General features: G+C 39.1%; 1 protein-coding gene across 1 annotated transcript; it reads right to left on the reverse strand.

Annotated features, from left to right (window-relative positions):
* Window positions 1–1,420: 1,420 nt before the first annotated feature.
* LOC146984700 (putative RNA helicase mov-10-B.2) lies at window positions 1,421–16,190 on the reverse strand. The gene is made up of 23 exons (XM_085782052.1): window positions 15,936–16,190; window positions 15,734–15,836; window positions 12,170–12,351; window positions 10,910–11,012; window positions 10,675–10,816; window positions 10,281–10,533; window positions 10,051–10,164; window positions 9,153–9,315; window positions 7,035–7,177; window positions 6,765–6,938; window positions 6,103–6,215; window positions 5,816–6,012; window positions 5,502–5,599; window positions 5,229–5,326; window positions 4,260–4,358; window positions 4,045–4,147; window positions 3,847–3,964; window positions 2,404–2,595; window positions 2,212–2,289; window positions 2,006–2,131; window positions 1,838–1,926; window positions 1,617–1,729; window positions 1,421–1,520 (listed from the first exon to the last, which is right to left on the reverse strand). The coding sequence occupies exons 1-23, from the start codon at window positions 16,067–16,069 to the stop codon at window positions 1,459–1,461; spliced, it is 2,997 nt and encodes a 998-aa protein (XP_085638178.1). The 5' UTR covers window positions 16,070–16,190; the 3' UTR covers window positions 1,421–1,458.
* Between the last annotated feature and the right edge of the window lie 6,213 nt (window positions 16,191–22,403).

Raw genomic sequence — 22,403 nt, forward strand, 5'->3', positions numbered from 1 at the left:
TGTAGAAACATATTAAAGATGATCTAGAGAAACAAGAATCACCTGAGTTCAATTGTATCAGTAAAAGTTGTGAATACTTATGTCAATGTGATATTTCATTTTTTTCCTTTGTAATATGCTTGCAACAACAACAAAAAAAATCAGTTTTCATGTTGTCATTATTGGGTATTGAGAGGGGATTAATTATTTTATTTTATTTTATTTTTTCCATTTTATCATAAGGCTGCAATATGTGAAAACATCAAAGGAGCTGGAATGCACTGTATGTGGACTGACCCTTTTCTGCAGCTGTTTCAGTGAATCGACAAATCATTGTAAAACTACATGACTATAAAAGAGCAGTGATTGAGAAAAGTCTACTTTACAACTACCAATTATCTGAGACAGATAGATAATCCTTTTTTGGTAATAGCAGCTTGATGCAGCGTTTTCAAGGGAAAGTGGTGCTAGTGCAGAGACATACTGCTCTAAACATCCATCACCTCCCTGTACTTCATGGTCCCTGCTCAAGTTTCTACAGTAAACATTAAAAGTGCAATAACCTTGGCCCATATTCAAAAAGTATCTTATTTTACCACTGAGAGTAATCCTACATCACACTGAAAGTTAACATTTTCTCCGAGATCAAATCCTACTGTGGGAAATTGAAAACCACAGCGACTGGTTGATGGAAGAAAACTCAACATCCCACTGTAAAAACTACAATAAAAGATGAGCAGAAATAAACAATTATAAATGTCATATAAATCTCAATCTCAATCTGGACATTTCTGTAAAGTTTGGTGAGTTTTCGCCCTTGGGAAGTATGACTTCCTTGGAAGAAAGAAAGAAAGAATTCCTAGGAATACAATAGTGTCCTGGCAGCTTAGCTCCCCGGACCCTAACTAGAAAGAGCATTTCCTGAAGAAAATGCATGTGAATGCCAAAGGCAGCTGAATGCCATTGCTGAAGCAATGCTGAAAAAGCTGACACTATAGCTGAAAAGTATAACTTGTAATATGAGAGATGAAATGTTAACATGGAAGACAACAATTATTCATCTTTTAAGTCATTCAGCAGTTTTGAAAACAACTGCAACGTGAAACAACAGAAAGCCTTTTATGATACCTTGTGATTTTTAGTCCTAGTGACACTGAGTCTTCTCCACTACTTCCAGACTTGGGAGCCACCTTTTGTGCTAAGAGGCTTTGTTGAATTGCTTTAGGTACAAAAAAGTTAGTCCTAAAGTTTGGACCGACTGCTTTTAGTTTCTCCTCAATCAGCAAGTTAGGAGCTACTTTTAGCCGAGGATGCTTTGTGAATACGAGGCCTGATTTTAAGATATACTGAATGACTAGGGCAGGTCCCCTTTAAGTCAAAATGTTAAACTGAGGCCTTCCTGGAGAATTGTGCTTGAATGCAATGTAGAAATGTTTTGCAGGTCTTTTGTAGGTTTGGGAGTTTGGGCTCTCCTTTTGTTCACAGGTCGCTCCTCCACTCAGGGTCCGTGATCTGCTGAACCATGCTCTCAGCAGTCTCCACTAATGAGAGGAGTCAGAGAGAAAGATGGACAATTTTAACATCAATCAAAATGTTCCTCTTGAGGATATTTATGAAAATAAAGATGTGTGTGTCACCTTGAGCCTTAATCTCAATGTAGAGAGCAGAAAGTCTCAGCACCACATCTTCATCTTCCTCTGCACGAACAAATCCAGTGTAGCCTCCTTCATCGCTGCAGTAATTGATGAAGCTGCAGAGGAGGAGGGAACCATGACAGTTACCAGGCATTTACCAGACAACATTTTAACATTATGTATGGTGGGACAGGAGACAGAAGAAGTGACATTGCGACACATACTGCTTCCAGGTATCATCTGTGTTCAGCACTCTGGGGTTTCCTACAACAATCAGCAGGGCTTTGGCTCGAGTCACAGCCACATTGAATCTCTGGAGAAGCAAAGAGTGGATCAGGATAATGTCTGGCATGTACCCACACAGAGTGTGCGCATGTTTTTGCAGCAGATACCTTCTCATTCTTGACAAAGCCCAGCGTGAACTTTCTGTCTATCTCTGCGTGTTTGGGGTCGCTGCGAACCGTAGATACCAGGATGACTAATCTCTCCTGACCTTGGAACTCCTCCACCGAACCAACCTGCCACAGACATGTACGTAACGTTAGGACACAGCTCCCACTGTGTGTTTTACATGTTTTAGCATGAAACACTTTGTTACCTTAAGTTCCTTCATGTCCATGAATTTGAAGTCGTTCTCTTTCCCGATCTTTTCCAGGGCTTTTCGGATTTTCAGCACCTGTGGGACACCCAGAAAACAAGATTTCAAGTTTTTAATCTACATGTGATTTCCATTTCCACTTAAGTGTGATAAAAGACAGACTGCAACGTGTTTCCATGAATTCATTCACACCTGCTTCCTGTAGGGGGCGATGATGCCTATGTCTCTGGGTGAGATTGTACCGTGGCCCTTCTTGCCCTGTCCTTGCAGCAGTTTCCTCACATAGTCCATCAGCACCTCCACCTCTGCTATGTTGAAGAATGAAGGACTGTTGGCTTCACGCTCATCAATGCCAGTGACTCCATGGAAGATGAGTGGGAAGTCCTAAATGATACATGAGAAATATTTTTAGAGAAATGTTTTTGCATTCTTTTGTTGTATTTTGACTATTTTGAATTCTGTGCTGTTTTAAGGCGGGGTAAGTATGAAATCTCTTTTAGTCAAAATGTTTCATCATTCATCATTCAAGGGAAACACGATATGAACAGCTTTCTATTGTAACTGAATCAATGTATGTATTGTAACTGGATCTGTGTATTGTTATAATTTAGAACTTGAACTGAAGAGGACCCCAGGAAGACTAGCCTGTCGTTTGTGCGTCGGCTAATGGGGATCCAATAAAGAATTAAACAGCTTACCCCCCTCCATAAGGGAATGCTCAAGCTTTGCAGCCTTCAAGGGCCATTTAAAGGTATGGCTCAGGTCCACAATATTATGCAATCATGAACAATAGTACCATGGGTAGTGTATTATTAAAGCGTGGCATGAATATTATGGTGATGATTTGGTTGTGGTGTAATTGATTGATGTATGCACATGTGTCTATCTCTGTGACTTCCTGCAATGTGGTGTGGTGTAACTGACCTGTGTACACTGATCTGTCTGCTCCTGTGACTTCCTGTGACTTTATAATCTGTTTCCTTTTCTTCTTGTGATTTTGTAATCTGTGTATTTTATGCTAGACATCAACCTGCTGAGGGACTATGGATGGAAATTAGCCTATTGCTAGAATATGGCATATTTACATAAAATATAAATGTTTATTAATATGCTCTCTGTCCCAATTAAAAAACTACAGCTAAACAAAATGAAGATGGTATAAAAAAAAAGAGAGAGATAATCTCTGTTCAAGCAGAAGTGAGTGTTTTTTCTTCTTTTTTTGTAGACTATTCTAACAAATCAATTTTCTTCTTTCTCTCTTGGCATCCTCAGTGAGGAAATGCAATTAAGATAGACTTATCAGTTTAATTAATAGTGAACAAATTCACAGTCTTAAAAATGTAAATTTTGTATTCTCATGTTACCAGATAAGAATCACCAGATAAAATCTTTAATGACTCAAGGTGTTATTGTGATGTTCATACTAACAATTCAATGAGTCTTATTTTCTTACATGTAAAAAGGGATAAAATGCCTTCCAGTTTATCAGAACTTAATGTATCATCCTCAAATTAATTAATTCATTCTTTATGTCCATCTAATAGCTGAAAACTCAGATATTCAGTTTACAATGATATAAAAAAAAATAAGTTTCTGTTAAAAACATGCACTGTGCAGTTTGTTGTCAATCATTACCATCCGTTTGAGATGTTCCCATCTGCAGTAGGAGTTGCGCAACATTTCATTTGCACAACACTGCAGTTCTCCATCATAGAAGAGCTCGTTGGGAATCTTCAGAATGGCAGGATGGGACCTGAAAATGAGCAGCAGATATGAAAATAGATTAGAGGAGGTATTCTAGAAAATCAAATGCACATTTTCTGTCAAGCAGACCTGTAGTTGCGCAGAAGTTTGGTGACAAAGCGATTGTTGAACACGCCTTCGTCTTTCTCATACAGGGAGCAATTATTCATCAAACGCTCCAGGAGGGAGACTCCTGCAGAAAGCAGAGCAGTTTAAGAAAACATATTGAACAGGTGTTAAAAGGAACTATAACAAATCCTCTTTTATCCAAATTAAATAACCTGTCTGAGTGTCTCTGTACTTACCCAAGCCATTGTTCAGAGCAAAAGGGGATCTGAGAATGGGTCCAAGCTGCTTGGGGTCTCCAGCTAAAACGACCTGACCAGTCTCTGGGTGGAGGAGCCCTTTGTAGCAGAGAACAAAAACAAACAATAAAACAAGAGCAGTGCAACTACAGACTAAAATGACAGCCTATCGGACAAATACCTTTCTCTAAATTGAGTTGAATTCATTCCGTTTTACAATTAAAATGCAATTTGGTTACATATGTTAAAAAAAAATCTATATAAATGAAGTGTCACCAGGGGAGTGAAATAAGTGATGAAACTGGCTGATGCACTTGCATGGATGTGTTTATGTATATTATTATAATTTTTGTATTATAATACATCCATGTAACTTTGTGTTTAATGCTCACAACATCAGTCACACAGCACTGAGCAACAAGTGTGTCCATCATCATAATCTTTACTGTTTTGTGGCCCCTGGACACTTCCATTGTGTTGTGCGTATTTGCAACATGTTTGTAAATGGTAAATGGACTTATATAGCACTTTTCGAGTCTGTAGAACCACATTAAGCGCTTTACACCGTTGGTCACATTCATCCATTCGCACAAACATTCATTGCCCAAGCCAAGAACACTTCAACATGCGGACAGGAAGAGCCGGGAATCGAACGGACAATATTCTGGTTAGTGGGCAACCCACTCTACCGCCCAAATTTGTATTTGGTTGTGTTGGGAGTGTTTGCAGCAGAAGTGTTGTCAAATATTTGCTGTCTTTTTGATATGGTGCAGCACACTGAGCTCTCAGCACAATCAATAAGCATGTTTTGTGAAGGGACAATGTACTTCTATGATCTTTGGCCACCAGATTGTAATCATTCCATCATTGAGTCCATGTGGATATTTGTGCCAGATGAAATGAAATTCTCCTGCCAGAGCTCTCACCAGCATGGTGGCAGAACGACACAGTGCTCATTGTTCTCTTTACCTGCCAGTGGGATTATACATTCAGTCTCCACAGCGTGTCCTGCCTCGTCCACAAACATGTGAGTGTAATGTCCTGTAGGAATGCCTCCTGTGACCAGCCTGCAGAGATCAGACACATAGAGCATGGTAACAAACTTACTTCATGTGTGGGGGGTGACTGTTAGTATTTTGATTAGAGATGAAGAAAAATGTGATGTAATTACTTGAATGTGCAACAATGATGTGCTACTTCTTAAGTGTTAATGAGTGAACTGCAATCTAAGTCAATCTCTACCTTCCAGCTGTTATCAGGGTGGTGACCATGACCTTATACTTCATCAGCTCCTCTTTTGCAGGGAAAAGATAACAATCTCCTGTCAGGTTGGAGCATTTCTGTGAAAGTCACACAATGTCACAACCTCAGTATAAAACATGTAAACCACCAGAAAGTGAAGTAGCAAGAAAGTGAGTGAATTATATGTGACTTCTGTCTAACAGCAAACTGTGACCAAGTGAATGAGTGTGTTAGAATAAAAGCGTTTCTTCTGAAACATTTGAAAAAAACATAAATCAAGCATTAATCAACAGTGACTTGGATAAAGAGTGCACCTTTAGCTCTTCAGGGACAAACTTTGGTTCCCGGCTGCTGGCATACATGCGGTACACTTTATGGTGATCCACGTGTTCCAGGATCTTCTTGCAGAGCAGATCAGCAGCGCTGTTGGAGGGAGCACAGGCCAGGATGTTGCAGGAGGCCTGCGTCTTCTCTATCTGTTTGATGGCCTCAACCAGAGTCACAGTTTTGCCTGAACAGACAAAGAACCACCATGAAATCAAGAGCAATACATTTTTGTTAACAACTTTGAAAAGACAGAGGATGCTGGTACTGTCTGTACCTGTTCCAGGAGGACCAAACACCAGGTAAGGAGCAGGTTTGGATGAGCCAGCTACAATGTGCTGCACTGCTTGATACTGCTCCAAGTTTCTCTCCAACTGCCAGTCAAACAGCCTGTCAACATGAAACCCAAGAGAGACAGATTGTAACCAGATAATACACAGATACACAGAAGAGCTCAAATGGAGATTACATTGGACATTTATGAAATGGAGAACAGATAACAGAATTCATAGTCTATCATAAATAGGAACAACTTATTGAAGACGATAACAATATAACCCCTCACAGGCCTCATTTCCTTTCATCTATTCCTTAAATCAATCAATATATTGTGAATAAAATATCACTTAGAATTAATTAGAATGTAGTTTACTAATTCCCATGTGTAGAACTGTATGTATACCTTTGACAGGAACTGCTCAGAGATGTGTGGCATGAATACAAGATGCCTTACAGGTATGCCTTTTTGGGGGGTTTGTACTATTTGATCAACATAAAAAAATAACCCTGATCCACTTTGTCCCTGAGGATTGGAGAGCACATGTGAGCATCCAAATGTTGGAACTTATTAAAGTAGAAAATGGAAGAGCTAAAACACACAGAGTGGAGGGTTCAGTGACAAAACTCTCTCAAAACCTAGATAGATTATAAATGACTAACTTGAGTTTGGGAAGCTCAGTTTGAGGAGGGGGGTAGACTGCAGCAGGGAACAACACCTTCCCTAGTCCGCAGTCAACAGCCAGTTCTGCTGCTCTGTGCTGAAGACGCATAGTCAGCCGGTTGATAGTGAATTCAATGCTGAACTTCATATTGGGCAAAAAGCGTTCCAACAATCTGCAAAGTAATTCAAAAACAAAATGTTTGAATCCCATCACCTGTTTTTTAAATATGTTTGAATTCTTATGTATCACTGTATCATCTTGATCTTACGCTGAGCTGAAGCCAAGTTTGACTCTGTCCAGCTCCACACTGTGGACATAACCGCGGTACTTCTTCCCTGGTTCTCCTAATGGATACGCCAGTAGTGCATCTCCTCGCAGCACAGACGGGCGGTTCTCAGACACTCCGGGTACCTGGCAGGTGAATAAGAACAAGAGATATGAAGTGTTGTGGGAGAAGTGGTTATAGTATTGCCGTCTCTCAGCAAGAAGTTTTTGGGTTTGATGTGAATTGTTTTGGTCTGCAGTGTACCCCATCCTCGCTCTGTGTCAGCTGGGATTGGCTCTGGCCTCTGTGACCCTGCACTAATAAACAGTATAGGCTTTATTTTTGATATATAAGTCGCTTCTGAATATAGGTTGCATGGCCAGCCAAACTAGGGAAAAAAAACTTGGTAAATGTCTTTTTTTCATCATAGACAATCAGAATAAGGTCACAAGAATGTATGATTACACTTCATAAAGACTTTGTACTGGCAATGTAAAAATGTTGATATTTATTTAACTAGAAGGGAGCAGCAGGAAAACTGTTAAGTTTGGGTCCCCAACATTCAAAGAGGCATAATAAAACTGTCAGTAATACTTTCAGTGTCTGAAGCCATTAATTAAAGTTTACTTTCTAGCATGAGGTAAAATAAAAGTAAATAATAAATATACAATTTGCACATATATAACTTTTTGTGTTAAACTACAGTCATTTTCTCATGTCCGCTCTGACCATTTTTCTCATTCATGTAATGTAAAACTTAAAAAATATCAAATAAATCTCAAACATTTATTGTTCTTATAGTTAGAAATACTTTCGTCTTAATAGGAAAATTCGGTAATTATATTAAAATGTCATATTTTTTTATTAAAATAGCATAATTTCTCCATGTCCATCAATTTCATATTCCACCCTGTCACACCAATGTAATTTTGCGCCAAAATGCTATACACTTCCTGTAAGAAACAGGAAACAGGAAGTGACATCATTCAAGAGTTTGAAGGAGGAAAGTGCAAACAACGGTGAGTTCTGATTTTTCTTTTAGAACATTTTTGGTAAATTTTTCTTTCAAAACCTTCTCTGTTAAGCATAGCATATCCACCCCGTCACACACAAAAAGTGCGGAAAACAATTTTTAAATCAAAATTTCAAATTACATTTGTATAAATCCTTAATTTTACGATGTAATTTCATGCTAACTGCAGTGTTAGCTTTTAGCACATCCAGGAATTCGGCCATATTGCTTTAGATTTTCCACCCCGTCACATTCCACCCCGTCACACACTAAAGCCTGTGACGGGGTGGAATCATTGTGATGGGTGGCACTGTTCTTCATATTGAATTAGTATAAAATATTTAAATCTCTATCATTTTCACACTTCCCTCCCCCAGCATCAAATTAAACACTTTGTTCTGTGTTATCAGTATGATTTTGGAAGATGAAGATGAGTCCTTAAATTTTGTCCATTCCACCCCGTCACAATATTCCACCCCGTCACAGAATGTTGTACATGAAATAAAAAGATTTTTAAAAAATAATTTAAACAAACTATTGGTGTTTTTGAACAAAAAGACAACTTCTGAAGTGAATAAGTTTTTGTTTGTCTTATTTTAATCTAAAATTACTGTTCAATTTGTTAACCTTTGTCCTGTGACGGGGTGGAAAAAGAAACTCTGATTTCGGGGTTTTAATGTGCTAAAAGACCATCAGAAAAGGGTGTCTGAGCATGAAAAATATGTTTTTTTGCAAGTGTTACATGTTCTGCATGCAATGAAACTAAAAAAAAACAAAAATGTTAAGATCAAAAAACTCAAATTTCCAAAGCCCAAACTTAACAGTTTTCATGGAATGACCTTAACTTTAACAATTGTCTATTTCATTCAGATTCATGTCTGATGAACTTTGAAAAACTACTTTAAAATGGCTCCTGGAAGTAGTTTAAAGGAGACCAGGACCAGTTAAACTTGTAGTTCTGGTAGTATACATTTTCAAACTGAATTTTTGCAGTTCAAAACAACAAGATTGAAGGTTGAAGCAGTGAACCTCAAATTGAGAATTTCAGGTGAACGAGTGAAGGGCAGACTGATTATCAAGTGAAGTGAATGAGTGGATGATAGATTTACCTCCAGAACAAGAAGTTTCTTGTTGTACGGGTCTTCTGTCATGACAGTGTCTTCGATGTTGTATCTCTTGATGTCCACCACCATCTGAAGCTCCTCCAGATACAGCAGCAGATGTAACTTCTCAGTGTAGTTCTCCCAGCTCAAAGGACTTTCCAGCAAGTTCCTTATAAACAGAGCAAAGTAAAAGAAATTATAAATTGCATGGTGATGTGTATACAGTAGATGACAAGCTTGATTATATCTTCAATGTGTATGTGTGTGTTCCATGCCATGTCTCAGGGAAATCTCGTTTACATGTTGTATGTCAGTCAGTATATTTCTAGTCTGGCCTGACGGAAGTGCGTTGCTGCGATTAGCCTCTGATTGGTCGGAACGAGCCACCCAGCGGAAGTCCCGCCTCCGTGTTGCAGCTTTCACAGTCCGCCCGGTAAAGGGAAACATCAACAAACAACAACAGGAACCGAACCATGGATCTATTATACATCCGTGTCATGAACTGAACAGAAGAAGAAATATCCGTCAACGGTTGCCGACCGTTGTTACACCGCAGACCCAAATCCAGTTTCCAACCGGCAATATTTTGCAAGCGCACCGTTGCTACGGCGCCGGCCACAACGATTGTGACTGGTGGAAAAAATTCCAAACGGCGGAGCGTTTTTTTCTCTGATCGCGGAATCATAGGCGGACCAGCCAGACCCTTCTTCTCTGGAGGAGGGTCTGGCGAGCGAGACTAGTATATTACAACAACCAGCAAGAACATACACATAACCATGTCAGGGACATTGTTGTTACTACTGAGAAATCTGTCAGAAACACATAAAGTATGTATTGATACAATAAGTAACAATATTTTTAAAACAGTTGCTGGAGCTGACATTAAAATGTGAACTGAATTTACCTTTCATCAGAGGAGTAAGTTGGCTGCTTCAGCAGCTTTATGAGCTGGTTCATACTTTTGGGTACTGGATACGGATTTAGTGGAACCTCATATTGCAGGTGCATTATTGACAACCTGGTAAAACATGCAAAAAGTAGAACACATCACTTTGAAGCAACACATGAGACATGCAGCATTTCAATTCGTATATTTGCTGTATATTTAACAGTGCACTGAGTGAATGGTGATACCCCTCAGGTCGCTGCCCATCCACAATTGGACAGTTAGCTTCAGGTGTCCAGGCAGGGAGGGGCCGGGGTTTGTAGGGTGCTACAGGTGCCAGTTCCAGTCCCAAGGAAGTTATACACTGAACCTCAATGAAGCGCACAATGTGGAAAGCATCAGAGGAGGGCTGCAGGTCTGGTTTGAATTCAAAGGCCAATGTGGCTGAATAGAAACCAACGAGACTGCAGCGGAAGTAAACCTTGATTTCATAGCTGTCCCCTGAGATCAGAAGATAACAATAAGAGACAATAATATTTTATGGAGACAATTCTTTGTGCTTTATTGTAACCATAATTCTCTCTCAGCTGAGAAAATGATGAACTGAAATAAAAGTACATTTGTTTGTGACTTTTGTGTTACCTGGTTGGAGTGTCAGGGGGTTGGTTTTGGTCACTTTGTGTTCATCCATCAGAGTTAAGTGTTTGAGCCAGTGCAGTGGAGTGTAGTAGGTGAAATACACAGGCTCTGTTCCAGTATTTTTCACACTCAGATTTATTGTGCACTGTTTAAAAAAACAAAAAACAGATCTAAGCAGTGAAGTTGCAAATTTGTACAATAACCAACAAATTACACTGTAATTTTAAAACATAAATACCTCATATGTACCGGTATTCTTCACACACAGGGAAAGTTTCCCATTTTCAAACTGACTGGCAGCGGTGATGCTGATGCCCCTTTTGTCAGAAATGAACAGAGCCCTGTGGGTGCAAGAATGGAGAATACTATTTATTACAGACAAGAGGGCGTTATGTGACTCTGAAGATCATTCTGGCGACAGTGAAGGAGAGCTGTAGCAAAGGCAGTTAAGTAATAACAAGCTGTATAATTCACTTTATAGACTGCTACTGTGAATATGCAAGCTATGCTGGCTCCTGCAGTTTATTCTCACAACCCTACAGGATTTCCTGTTCTGTCTGCTTTAGTCATAGCCTCGTAAACCAGCCTCTCGCGGAAGTGCATTTCATTTCATCCCGAGGGAGAGTCTGGCCTCATCCCCATTCTGAGCGTTTGGACTGAAACCCTCAGAAGGCCGAGCCAATCAGCGTCGTCCGCTATGATTGACACAGCACGTTGGCCAATCAGGGACCGACTGGTGCAAAGCCCCGTCACTACACCAACTTGCTGATTGGCTGAATGGGATTGTCTGTCAACGCTACTACCAAAGATATTAAACCGTCTTTGCTACTACTCCCGCCCAGCTCCCGCCTACCCCAAACGCTAGCAGGGGGGATGAGGCCAGACTCTCCCGAGAAATGAAAATGAAATGCATTTCCGCGAGAGGCTGGTTTACGAGGCTACTTTAGTCACACCATCTAAGTAAATTAGACCAAAGAGGGCATTTGTTTGTTGAGTGTCACTTTTCAAATAACTTTTATTTAATGTTTGATTAATGAAAAAAAAAAAAAAAATCTGGATACCAGGTAACAGATCTTCACACACAGTATCAAATACAGCATAGAGTCTGAATAACCATCCTTCTCCCCCAGGGGAAGACTGGGGAGAAGGTCATGAGGGAGGAAGATGGTTCTTAGTTATTTTATCTTTCTCTCTGAATAACAAATTGCGCTGAAACCCCCCCCCCCCCCCAAAAAAAAACATTCTCCATCAAATATGTCAGACATGTTAGACACTACAAATCCCCTAACCATCAGTGCGAGACAGTCTAAATTATCTCTAACATCAAAGGTTCAACACCTCTTTGATTTAACAGTGATTCAGCTACTTTACACCCGGACAATTAATTTCTATGACACTGTCCAAAACAGATATTTTCTTTGATCGAGTTGCCTAAAAATAATTGTTTGATATATTTGATGATAATCTAAAGAGTAATCTAATTATTTGATCCATTTACCTGTGTGTCTTCAGCTTGTCCATCAGAAGACTGGCCAATTTCCTCCGGCCTCGAACTCCTGTGTCTGCGTCATCTGGGGAGCTGAAGTTCTGCTCTGGCCCTGGGCTGGCTGCTCCATTCTGCTCGGCCTGTGGCGGACGTCTCCTGGGTGTGTGCCACTGGTCCTGGTATTGCTCTCTGACCTGTGCACAGGATCATTGCCTTTCAATTTTATCCTGTGATGAAAAATTCCTTACCATATTTTTTTATTGGCAGTATCAGACATCAGGGTCTGTTCACCTGTTTAATCTGCACCCATTAATTTGTTTTTAATGACCTTGTAAACCCATATAGACACGATAATATGCAAAAGGTTTGTCTGTGTCTGTCAGACCTCAGGTTTGGTTTCTGTAAAAATGACACCACCCAGATCCTGTTGAATGCGGCCTACGTCCCAACTGCTGTTTTCAGAATGACACACTGCTGTTTGTTGTTAAAACAATGAATCTCATAAAACATTCAGCAACAACCAAAAGCTGCCGTGTTTTATTCTATTAACTGCAGAACTTTTCAAATACACAAAGTGTGACCTGTAGCGGTGTGCAAAATTATGTCTTAAGAAATATGATTGTTAACCTTCCCTTGTTGCTTCTCCCATCAGATTCAACCTGAGACCTTGGGCCAGATGCCTTGATACCCTCAAGGAGAGAAACACTGACAGAGAGATACTCCCACCGACCACAGACCTTGAATGATCAGTAACACAGGTCACTGTGTGTCAGGCTGGCGCCTTGTGTGAGTGTAAATCATGTTTTCCCTTGGTATGTGCAATGAACCAATACCTACACATCCCTCTGAAACATAGATATGAGTAAATATGGGATGGTTAAAACTCTGTGAATGTGTGGACACATATACACTTCTTTCACGGGCAGAAGTAAGGTGACATCACGCACAACAAACATGTATTTTACTATGGCCTTAATAAACATCTTCATCATAAGACATCTTGGGCTCACTGATGTTTTAACCTAGATGATATATAAATCTCCCTAGCACTCACACTATAAATGATGGTTTAAACCAGTCAATCTGAAACCTCTTTTATGTTGTCAGACTTACTGTATGTATAAAAGTTGATGACATGGTTCATCCTTTTCTTAAGAGTGATGACACTCTGGACAGGGGATGGAAATCACGCTGTTAATGCCAACTATCGAGAATCGTGCAAATTCACAGGTATTGGTATCGACTACTGAAATTATGATATCGTGACAACCCTAATGCCAAGTACTCACTGAAAACTTCACTTTTATTAATCATCAGCAAAAAGGAAGGAACCCCTGTTACTTGCGTTACAAAATGAAAGTGCACACAGTATGGGTTTTATTTTTAAGAAAGCTAAAATTATGATTATTTTTTATGAAATTTTGATTTGCAGAAAAAGTGTAATGTATCTTTTTATCTGTATATTATTTATATATCTATATTTGTAATAAGTTTGTTACAACTAACCCAGACTATGGGTTCAATTGTAACATTTCATTCATTGGGTTTGAGACTAATCCATGCATTTTCTGTTTTACATGTAACACATTTTGAACACACTGGCTTAAAAGAGCTCCAAGATACAGACAGAAGTGTCAAAAATGTTACAACCATCCCCGGGATCCCTTACTGCTTATTTTCTTTCATTAGGTTTTCAGGTAGAATTTTCTAGCTTTTCCATTGGTCATTTGCAAGGAGGGCCTAAAAGCAAAATTTAATTGTTATTCTCAAGGACAGCTGTGAAGACACAGAGTCGAACTGGCCCCAGTGGCTGTTGTCATCACAACCAAGGCTGTTAAGATATCACAAACTGAGCCTGATTCCAGTCGAGGGAGTAAACAGTCATAACACAAACGCCCTTCGTGACAGAGAAATAGTCTTCCCTTGGGAAAGTACTGCACGAAAATATACAGTACATGTAGTAGGTTTTGCATGACTGTATGGGATTAAATAAGATCCAGAGGTACAGTGGGAGGCAATACACAACTTGCACTGCTCATCTCACTTCTTCGCCAAGTTTCAATAATGCTTCTGCTTCTGGATCTCCAGAAACTTTTCGCATCACTTTTATATCAGCATCGCACTGATCAGATAAGAGCCAGTGGAAAACGTATTCAGACATTAACTTCAGTACAAGTATCCACACGAGCCACAAAATCAGACTGTCTCTCTCTGTGAAACTGAAAACAACTGTGAAACAAACAAATAAATATGAAACTTTGCAAACACTCACAATTAGATTTTTTGTAAGGGCTTACAAACCAAAAATTCTGTTTATTTTTTATTTTATGATATATTGTCTTGTTTTTAAATACAGTACAAAGTAACAAACTGCAACACTGTTTCAACTGAAATTTAATGTAATTTGGATGTAAGTTTCCTTTTACTTTTAGGTCATGGCTTTTTTATATTGGTTCACACAAACACTCTCCATCCATCTGTGTCCAGTGAGCCAAAAAGTATGTCCACCCCCATTTATGGAGGTCACATGTGTAACAGACTTTGACCTTTGGCTTAAAGCAATTAAACTGGTCATAATGGGCTCTTTGCGCAGCTCCACTACTTCCTGAACTTAATACTGCTCCTTTATTTCCTGTCTTACATTATTGGACAAACTGATTAATCCAGGTGTGTTTTACCATTGTGACTCCTCAGACACACCTGGATTAATCAGTTTGTCTAATAATGTAAGACAGGAAATGAAGGAGCAGCATTAAGTTCAGGAAGTAGTGGAGCTGTGCAAAGATCCCATTATAAAAGTAAAAATGTCAGTTCTTCATTCAGCCTGAATGAATAATTATTGTAATATAATTCACAACAAGTAATTCAATTTAAAAATTAGGTAATTTATTTCAATTTCTCTATTGTATATTGTATCTGACTGCCACTACAGTAAATAACTTGAATCATGTTGCATCAGAAGTAAACAATGAGCATGAAAATATCAAAGATATTTTATATACTTTATCAGCAGTGGAAAACAGCTTTAAAAAACCTGCTACTGCTCTGAGGTGTCCTAAAATCAAGCTTGTTTGATTAAAAAAATACACAGCTCAACTGAGAAAAAAAAAATCTAGGGGAAAGCCATGTACTGTATTTTAAACTAACTCTGCATTATCACATCACAAAGTCTGTATCTATGTGGTTACCATTGTATTACAATGAAAATCTGACTAACATGGTGCATTTTTTTGTACTCATCTGCGTCTACAGTATGATGTGTCATGGTTTGGGTGCCAGGCTGATGCCATAAATGCCATTTACAGACGACTGTTGTGTGATTATTAACCACAAGATTAAAAGCAGTCACCTATTTATTAGTTATAGGTGACTTGTACATACCGTATGTAATGTCACCTGTCAGGACATGTTGGTGTTAACTATTCATATCTTCTTAAGGTGTGTTTAGAGACAGAAGAAGTGTCATCTCAATTGACTCCTTATCAGAGAAGCTGCATAGACTTTTGTTATCATCACCATACCTGTATTCAGCTTTCCCCTTATTAAAATATACTGTAGAAATAGAAAAGTGCATACCGTGTGGTTAAAGCGAATGGTGTCTCCTCGTCTTGTTGTTTTGCCAGTCACTTTCAGGCCATAGAGGACTGAACCAAAGTTTGGGTCCTTGGTCCCTGGAGTCCTGAAATTAGAGACCAAAACATTGAACTTCACAAACATTGTATCAAACGTCCATTCATCTGCAGATTAACCATGTAGCTGCTGAAGAGTAGCTGCTCACCTTCTCCTGAACTCAATGTTGTAAATGTCTCTCAGTTCAAGTCTGTCAGTGATGGACGCTCTATTAGTCTCCTTCAAAAACTCGTAGAAGTCGAGTCCGATTTGGCCAAACGACATTAGCTTTTTATTAACCATGATTTTTTTTTTTAAAGAAGAGAAAAATAAATTAATATAATCGCATCAAACCCGGCTGTTCACCTGAAGACGGAAATGTATCGCTCATCAGTACAACGCCTTAGGTGCGAAGCAGGGGATATTTATATGTCAGGAAATCCCGAAGAGAGCTAATCGCTTTTATATTTCTGGGCAGTCCACATGGGCGGTGTCTCGCTGCCTCTCATGATCGGGAGCGGAACAGCTGACACCGAGGCCGAGCACGGAGGTTTAAAGCGCGTGCACCCACACAGCCGCCCGGTCCGGAGAAACGAAACTTACAAGTTGAGACTGTTTGGTTAAGTAGCTCTGTGGGGAAAATGAAACTGTAAGAAACATGTTATCAAAACAGATAGAAAATGTTTGACTAGGATGACTCAGCGATATTAAGTGCATGTGTTCCTTTGGCAAGTTATTTACATTAGAGTGTCAATAGTTCAAAGTTAGTTAGGCTATTATGATTTATCGCATGTCCTAAAAAAAATAAAAGGGCTGTGCATTATCATTTCATTCTTCTAAACTGAACATCATTTATCAGATGTTTCTAGAAGTTCAATGAAATATAAATGTATAGCAGACATAGCTATTGGCAGCAGCCACAGAACCTTAGAGACATTTATTGTAAGGACATGCAGAGATGTGGATCAAACGTGGACACTTTCTCACTCTTGCCAGTGCCACCATCAAACTATCAAACTGATAGGAATCAGAGACCAAAGAGCCCTCCTCTCACAAACACACCAGCTTTTAACATGTCAGAGAGATGTACAACCAGACCATGAGTTCAGCTCCACAGGATCAACAACTGGACAACAAATTGGAGAAAACATTTAAATCTCCATTTTGTAGCAATAATAATAATAATAATCTACTTTGTGTATTGATATTTTGTTACTTAAAAGTAAAACAGGAAAAGGGTTGTATTTATAATTTAGGTGTGAATACTGAACTTTCTGTCCCACATGAACACACACAGCCTCCCCCTCTCCCTCTAGATAACAGAGTCATAATCTACAACCCACATTCCTGAGTAGTAGGGGAGACTGGGGACAGTTGCAACAAGGGACGGTTGCAACAAGCCTTATTTCTCCAATCAGAAACATGCTAGAGCGGTGACACTCACACTGCACATTCACAGTTAGACCCTCTACCCACCAAGAATAGAAGACATATTCAGCATCTGCTCCTGCTTGTACTGAGACAAAGTTGTTTTCAGGGTAGTAGCTTTTTTCTTGAGCTGTATTTTTGTCATACTGTCCTGATCTTTTGTATGAATGAATCCAAACATACAGTACCTAGTTTGAATCACCGTTTTGTTGACTATCAAATGACATGGTTAGCATGTGTCAGTGTCATTGTGTCTAGCTAGTACATTATGTTTTGTCATGGCTGACAGGGTGGGGACGGTTGCAACTGCCATTTAAATATGGAAGCACTATGCAAATGCAAATGTATAAAATGGAACATTTTTATCTTAAAACAGGCACAATTTCATGATGAACAGAACAGCCAATTATATTAAACCATGAGAGACTAATGCTAAAGATTTCAAAATAATTCCCCAGATACTGTAACTTCCTATAATGAAATATGCAATTTGTATCTATAGCCTAGTTGTATCTTGTTCTATGGGACAGAAGTAGCCACACATATTTTCCTATGAAAATTGGAGAAAAGTACATTTATTTGATATCATACAGTGAATAAATCATCCAAAAGTAGAGTACATGTTTATAAAAGTGTTTTGTATTGCAAATAGTTCCATTCTTCTTGTCTCACACTGAGCTATTGAGTTTTATTACCACTGTTAACCTCTGCACATTGACTCAAGGTCTATGCTCTACGCAAAACAAAACTCCAACTGTTCTCTGATGAACATTACTAAATAACTAAATAATACTATAGTATTATTGTAAGACAATGCATATTTTAGGAATACTATGCTTATTGAGACAAAAATCAAAAGTTAATTAGTGAAATTTAATGTATGTTTAATATGTTGCAACCGTCCCTTATCCATGTTGCAACTGTCCTCACATTTGTGGTCAGTTGCAACGTCTGGATTCTTCCATTCAAATGAATATTGTGATTGATGTGTCATATGTAACCATCTTTAATGGTATGACTAATTAGCTGACAATCTATAAAAGTTTGGTGAGCCTAGTCCAAATAGTCTCTGAGTAACTGAGAAAAATGTAAAAAGTGTTGCAACTGTCCCCAGTCTCCTCTAACTGTTGTGTCTGACCAACCATCTCGTGGTCCCGAGACACTGAATCTTAACTCAATTTATTTGTAATACCAGTTAGCTGTTACAACATGTTTAGATTATCAAAAAGTATTCAACCCAATAACACATTCAAATCAATGGTAAACAGATAGATATATCAGAGTGAACAGAGAATAGTAGCCTACCAAAAGGAGAATTGCTTACAGTATACTGGATCAAACTTCGCTACCCTGACCGTCGATCAGCAACCAGTGTCAGCGCACAAAGTCTGACACCAATTGTTGTTAGCTTTCCCTTTTTCTACCACCCTGGGTGTTGAGGTGTGTAGGTGAAAAGTACACAAACTCTTTCTCCATTGGTTGTGTCATCAAAGGACCTCTCTGCTGAATCTTCCTGTTATCTGTCTCAACAGCTGTCTAGTTTCACTACCTGTTGACCTCTTAATAACACTTCTCTCAAATACAGGAGGAACTACATGTTCACAGTAGTTAAGACTTCTGACTCTCTATCACTTACCTAGTTTCTTACTGATTAGGTGTCAAGAATATGTGTGTTCAGTTATATCAGTTTATTAGTTGTATTAGTTACATTAATTTCCTTTGATTTCTATGTATCAATACTTGTGTGTTGAGCGGCTATGTGTGTGTTCTTATCAGCAGTAAGCAGTTCCCCTTTTCCAGGTCTGTAGCAATATCAGAACTTACATGTTGAAATGGATTACACTTTGACTTTATTCAGGCACATCTAAATAATCAGAGATCAGCACTTTTAAGAATCAAGGAGCACAGCACTTCTAAATACTGTGAAAAAGCTCTCTGAGTGTATCCTATACTCATCATAACCAACAGAGCACACATTTTTTGATAAAACAATTCCCAGACCTATATCCTAGTAGAAATATAGCCTACAGATTTCAAGACCACATGTCTCACGTGGCCACAGTGTCAGCATTATTCACATAATTATATTCAAGGAACTGATGGAGGTGTATTTCACGTTTAGTGACTGTTGGCTATAGAAAAACATAGTTTTAAAGGTAAAATGAGAAGAAACTACACAAAACCCTAACGCTTCCATGGAAAATTATTCTTTACTCAAAATTCAAACAAAGAGGAAGAAACTCCCTTGAAACCTGGCTGCTCCTCTCGCAAATTGAGACCATGTCAAAGCTCATATCTCAGTCAGGCACTCAGCCAGCGTTTAGCCATTTTGATCTTTATCATCTTTTACACCTCCACTGTTTTTCCCACCTAAATACTGTTGTGAGATCTACACCTTTTGTTTTTATAAAGTACCTTGAGATAACTTTGTTGTGAATTGGTACTATATCAAATTGACTTGACTTGACTTGACTTGACTTGACTTGACTTGACTAAGGCTACACATTCAAGCTTTTATTTTAATAAGCCAAGTAAAATGCAACTAAACTTAACCGCAGAAGTGCTTTCCTTGAGCACCTGATCCTATGAATGCAGGACAACACCAAGTCTCCACGTACAGGACCTCAGTCTCAACATTCTGCTCATGGTGTTGATACAACAATATTTAATCATAAAGTCTCACTCACTGATATATGTAATCACTATTGTATGGTCGTATTGTAAATAGCCATAACATCCTATCTCTCTTCTTAAGCAGAGACTGGGGATCCAATAAGCAGTCTTGGCTTCTAGTATGCGTTTAATAAGATGAATCAATAAAAAATAATTCAATAATTGTCCTGGTGACTTCCTATCATTTTATTCATAAATTGAGGTGTTCAGGCTACAATTGATGAGTCATATGCACACTTAGTGATCAGTTTGTCATCCAGATTTATTTTTTTACTGGTTTATTATGGCTCATGATCAGAGAACTGGTCTGTAGGCTTCTGCAGCTACTGTCACTTTTCCCTGTAGAGCGTAGTATGGAAGAGGAAGAAAGAGAAAATACCCTTCAGTCTGATTGATTTGCAGGAAGAAAAACACTCTGTACAGACAGTCTGTGGGTAATGGGGGCGGGACTAGATAAGCTTTTGCTTCTCCCGCTTTTCCCTTTCGGCCATGTATTGTATTATTTGATGATGAAGTGTGATGATGATGATTTAAATTGACATGCCCGAAATAAACAAATTGATTGATTGATTGATTGATTGATTGAGTCTACAAGGCACTTTCCAGCCAAGAGCAACCACATGCAGTGACAGTGTGCTGTGTGTTTGTGACTTATTACCTGAAGCGCTTTGAGTGTCTAGTGACCAGTGAATTTTTCTCCTCCTCAGAGACTGTAATGCCACAATAAGCGCCATTTTTGAAGCAGTAATAAATAAACCTAAAAAAAAAATAAAAAAAAAAGAGGTCAGTGTTGGGAGTTAACTTTGAATTTGTACAACACATTCATCTCAACTGAAAGACTGTTAGACTGATAAGCATTTATAGCCTTACTTGTTCCAGATATGGTCAGTTTTCAGGGCCCTCGGGTCTCCCACCACGATCAGTAGAGCTTGGGCTCGGGTCACTGCCACATTGAACCTCTGAGGAGACAATTTCAGTTCGTGTGTATTGTGAATAGAGGGTATGCACATGACCGGAAGTCGCTGTGGAACGTCCACTGAGTGGCAAAAAGACGAGTGGCAGAGCCGCCAAAGTTTAAAAACGACGCAGTAACGAAGTGATTTTCTCCGAGCCCATACAAGTCTGACATGTCTAGCTTTTCCAGCATGTAAAGCATGCATAACAGAGCTGCTAAAAATCTTGAGGATAGCTACGTCTCACTTGACGGAAAGTAAATTCACTGGAGCGGTAATTTTTTTTCGATCGATCAGCTGTGTTTACCGTTTCAGGTGTCATAGTTATGATGTTTAGAAGATAAATTAGTCCTCTAACTGTAACACATCCTACAGTTTGACTGGTCAGTTTTTTTCAGAATAAAAGCAGCTCGTGTTTAAGCGTCGGGAGTCAGTCAGGACGACAGACACAGCTGTAATCTCGTCCCTCTGCACAGCGTGAGAGTGAGCCTGTCAGTCACTCTGCAGGTAGCCTACCACGGTGTTACAGGACTGTCAGTGTCCGTGGAGCAGACGGTTTTGGGGAGCTGGTTGTCGATTCCTTTTGACATCAATTTGTTTTGATATAAGATATTTTATTCAGTTTATGAGTCCACCGCTATCCGCCAGCACGTTGAGGGACGCTTGTTTTGCCACTCAGTCCGATCGAACGGGGTGTTGCCGAGGGCAACGTGACGTAAACGCATACCCTCTGGTCTATCCACCTTATTCCTAGCCCCCATGATGCCTTAGGATATTCAAAATTAATAAAAAGGCTGCACTTGTTATTGTGGTTCAAAATACATATTTATTTCATATCTCACCGTCCATAGTAAAAACATTGCAATATGTAGAAACATATTAAAGATGATCTAGAGAAACAAGAATCACCTGAGCTCAACTGTATCATAGTAAAAGTTGTGAATACTTATGTCAATGTGATATTTCATTTTTTTCCTTTGTAATATGCTTGCAACAACAACAACAACAACAATCAGTTTTCATGTTGTCATTATTGGGTATTGAGAGGAGATTAATGATTTCTTTTTTTTTTTTCCCATTTTATCGTTTATATATGCAATATGTGAAAACATCAAAGGAGCTGGAATGCACTGTATGTGGACTGACCCTTTTCTGCAGCTGTTTCAGTGAATCGACAAATCATTGTAAAACTACATAACTATAAAAGAGCAGTGATTGAGAAAAGTCTACTTTACAACTACCAATTAAATAACAAACCTGAGACAGATAGATAATCCTTTTTTGGTAATAGCAGCTTGATGCTAGCCAGGCTAGCGCCGCCTACTGGTTCCGGCAAATTTCATTTGCCTCAACAATGTAGTCAGGACACTAGCAATGCGTTTCGGTTTGCTCCGTCCGCTCAGCGAACAGACGGGTAAGTGAAGGCGATGACGTTGAACTCAAGCGCTCAAGATTAACCTATGAGCTTAACCGGTGTATAGCACGTACGTGACCACCAAGCAGCAGCGATTAGTTGAAGCAAATGTAAGCAACCGCCTCCCGGAAGCAAACGAATCCCTATGGCTCAGGTTCAGACGCTATAT

The sequence above is a fragment of the Trachurus japonicus genome, chromosome 7 (genome assembly GCF_045865225.1).
Source record: "Trachurus japonicus isolate A0001 chromosome 7, Traja_1.0".
Taxonomy (NCBI): domain Eukaryota; kingdom Metazoa; phylum Chordata; class Actinopteri; order Carangiformes; family Carangidae; genus Trachurus; species Trachurus japonicus.